The sequence below is a fragment of the Poecilia reticulata genome, linkage group LG19 (assembly GCF_000633615.1).
Source record: "Poecilia reticulata strain Guanapo linkage group LG19, Guppy_female_1.0+MT, whole genome shotgun sequence".
Taxonomy (NCBI): Eukaryota; Metazoa; Chordata; class Actinopteri; order Cyprinodontiformes; family Poeciliidae; genus Poecilia; species Poecilia reticulata.
This window is the reverse complement of record NC_024349.1, coordinates 208668-211598: the sequence shown is the minus strand read 5'-3', so window position 1 is coordinate 211598 and position 2931 is coordinate 208668. Positions and strand designations below refer to the sequence as shown.

Sequence of the window (2931 nt, the reverse complement as noted above, 5' to 3'; positions counted from 1 at the left end):
CAGAGTTCCTGCCTCACCTGTCCTCCATACCTGGGCCAAGGCCAGAAAAGGAGTCCAGCTGGGTGTGTGGGGCCTCGGTGCTTATCGTCTGCTGCTTTTATTCCTTTAGTGTGTGAAGTCCAGCTCTCTGTTTGATTAGCRGGTCGTAAACGGGTCACCTGCACATTAAATAAACTGAAATGCTGCCGAACCCAAACCCTGACCCTGACCCTCCCTCCAGAGCAGCTTCAGCTGTTAAATGATAAAACAGGTTTCACTCGGCACGCCTGGGTGAAGGTGGACTCTTGGAGAATAATGAACATTTTCTCTTTGTTTTCACGATCCGTCCACAATTAGCAACAGTTTTTATTTTCTCATGTTCTGAAGCTTGTTGCAATAATCAACTAATTGGATGATGAATCAAAGTGAAGGTGAGGATTTCCATTCGCAGGCTTGTTTTCCACTGGATGACTCTCAGTCGACCCGGTTGGTCCAAAGCCTCCGTCATCCATTTTATCTGTCGTTTCTGTTCTTTGGTTTATTTATTTTGGATGTTTAAAATGTCTTCCAGTCCTATTGCTAAACGTTCGTTGGAAATGAAAGTTTATTGATCTTTGAGAATCTGTGCTTTTATTATTATTACATTTTCATTATATTAYTAGAAAATTGYCTCAAAATGACAATATTATCATTTATCACAATAAGCTAAACCATCACCCAGCAGGCCTCAATGTMATTTATTAAGTTTTATTAAGTTTTCAGAAGAAAATTCAATCAACTTTTTCCTTAAATAAAGCTTGGTGTGTTTAATAGCAGCTAGCTAAACGTTCTTCCTCTGTCTGTGCAAATCTGGGGAGAGAATTTAAATGCATGCCACACTTTTAAGATTTTGCTTAAAAAATCAAAACTATTTTCTTTTCMCTTCAGTTCTGATCTCCTTGGTGTTGGTTTTTCATGAAGTTATAATATTTCCATCAATGTTTGTGGTTAACATGAAAAAAACTCAGATCTAGAAAAAAGATGTGCAGAAACTCATCTTTATCTTGAGCCGCGTTGATTCCTGCAGCAGCGTCTCATCAGGTCTGACCACCAAATCAACCCTTCTGGTCAGAACCAGAAGGGTTGCAGAACCAGAGTTCTGCTTCCCCAGAACCAGAACCAWACGAGGAGAAGCAGCATTCAGTTTCTAGCACCACAGATCTGGAACAAACTTCCAGAAAACTGTAAAACAGCTGAAACCMTGAGCTCCTTTACATCCAGACTAAAACCCTCCTGGTCAGTTTTATTTGAAACGTGATCAGTTATGAATTTAATGACGTTTTACTGCTGATTCTCTGCTGCAGGACTTTGTTTATGATGTAAAACTGTTTGAAACGCCTTGATGCTGCTGACCTGCTGCACTGATCACATYTGACTGACTGACTGGGTGTGAAACGTTTTCACGGCGTCGGCCTGAAGATGCTGCTGGTTTTTGTCTGAACCATGWGGAGGCTTCAGAACGCCAGGCTGACGTCCGGCTCTGTCTCYCCTTCAGGCCGAAGGACGCCATGAGGGCGGTGAAGAAGCGGCTGAGCGGCAACAGGAACTACAGGGAGGTGATGCTGACTCTAACGGTGAGCTGCAGCAGCTGCAGCATGTGAAGGAGTGAAGGTTCCCTCTGACAGCTGCTGCATGTCCACCAGGTTCTGGAGACGTGTGTGAAGAACTGCGGCCATCGTTTCCACGCCTTGGTGACCAGTAAGGACTTTGTGGACGGCGTCCTGGTTAAAGTCATCTCTCCCAAGAACAACCCGCCCACCATCGTTCAAGACAAAGTCCTGGCTCTGATCCAGGTAGGACAGCTGCAGCAGGTCTGGGTCGCTGTGGTTCTGCGGCGTGTTGGGTTACCTGAACCGGATCAGGTGACTGCAGCTCCTGTTTCCACCCGAGCGGCTGTCGGGACGCAGCGTCTGACGTAGAGCTGGAGCAACTGGACAGACGATTCATCTGGGAGAAAAACTGAGCGATGATTAAACCAAAACTACAAACCAACTCATGTTTACAGATAAAGAAGGTTTTTATCTTCATGCAAAAGGTTTTGGTTTAATTGCTGCTCTGACCTTTTGCTTCACTTAACRATGAATCAATTACTAAATTAATTGCAGAGTAATTCAATAATCRATTGATCTGGTGACTGATGTTCAGGAACAGAACCTGTAGGTGCTGCAGCGTGACGCCTCGGCTCTGAACATGGCTGCTGAAGGCGCTGGGCTCAGACAGGAAGTGGGTTAACTGGTTGCTGGTTCTCTTCCTGCAGGCTTGGGCCGATGCGTTCAGGAGCAGCCCGGACCTCACAGGTGTGGTTCAGGTGTACGAGGAGCTGAAGAGGAAGGGCATCGAGTTCCCCACCTCAGAGCTGGAGACGCTGTCGCCCATCCACACCCCTCAGCGGGTCGGAGCCGCCGCCGCTTCTCACTAAGCGCCCCCACTCTCCCTGACCTCTGACCTCTGCAGCTTTATCCATGGCCTCCTTGTGTGTGGTTTGCAGGTGGCGTCGGCTCCAGAGGGCGACTCKGCGCTCCACAAGCACAGCAGCAGCAGCAGCAGCAAGGCTAAAGCTGCGCCGCAGCCCGTCCCACCAGCCTACAGCGCGCCGCAGGCCCCCAGCCTGCAGCCGGGGGGYGCCGTCACCCCCAGCCCTGAGCAGGTGCTGCAGCAAACCGCTTCACTCAGCTGATGATTTATCTAGACKCCCATTAAAGCAGGTTTACTGATTTAAAGCTGCAATATGTAACTTTAATAATATTTAATGTTTGTAGAAAATGTCATGGTGGTTTATAAAGATAAGCTGTGAAAAATGAAGCTTCTCCCAATTATAACAACCAATCAGAGCCGGGAGGCGGGACTTAGCGCTGTCAATCACCCTCCATGTTGTGCTGCTCGCCTTCGCTCCCTGCTCCGCTACAGATAGCA

At 47.6% G+C, this 2931-nt stretch overlaps 1 protein-coding gene across 1 annotated transcript in view; it reads left to right on the top strand.

The window, feature by feature from the left end:
* Window positions 1–1418: 1418 nt before the first annotated feature.
* tom1l2b (target of myb1 like 2 membrane trafficking protein b) overlaps window positions 1419–2931 on the top strand; it is a gene marked incomplete at its 5' end in the record, with an annotated part of 13203 nt that continues 11690 nt past the window's right edge. The window contains 5 exons of the mRNA XM_017310674.1: window positions 1419–1592; window positions 1662–1811; window positions 2276–2410; window positions 2507–2690; window positions 2778–2808. Coding sequence (XP_017166163.1) covers window positions 1419–1592; window positions 1662–1811; window positions 2276–2410; window positions 2507–2690; window positions 2778–2808 — 674 coding nt within the window. The remainder of the gene's footprint in view (window positions 1593–1661; window positions 1812–2275; window positions 2411–2506; window positions 2691–2777; window positions 2809–2931) is intronic.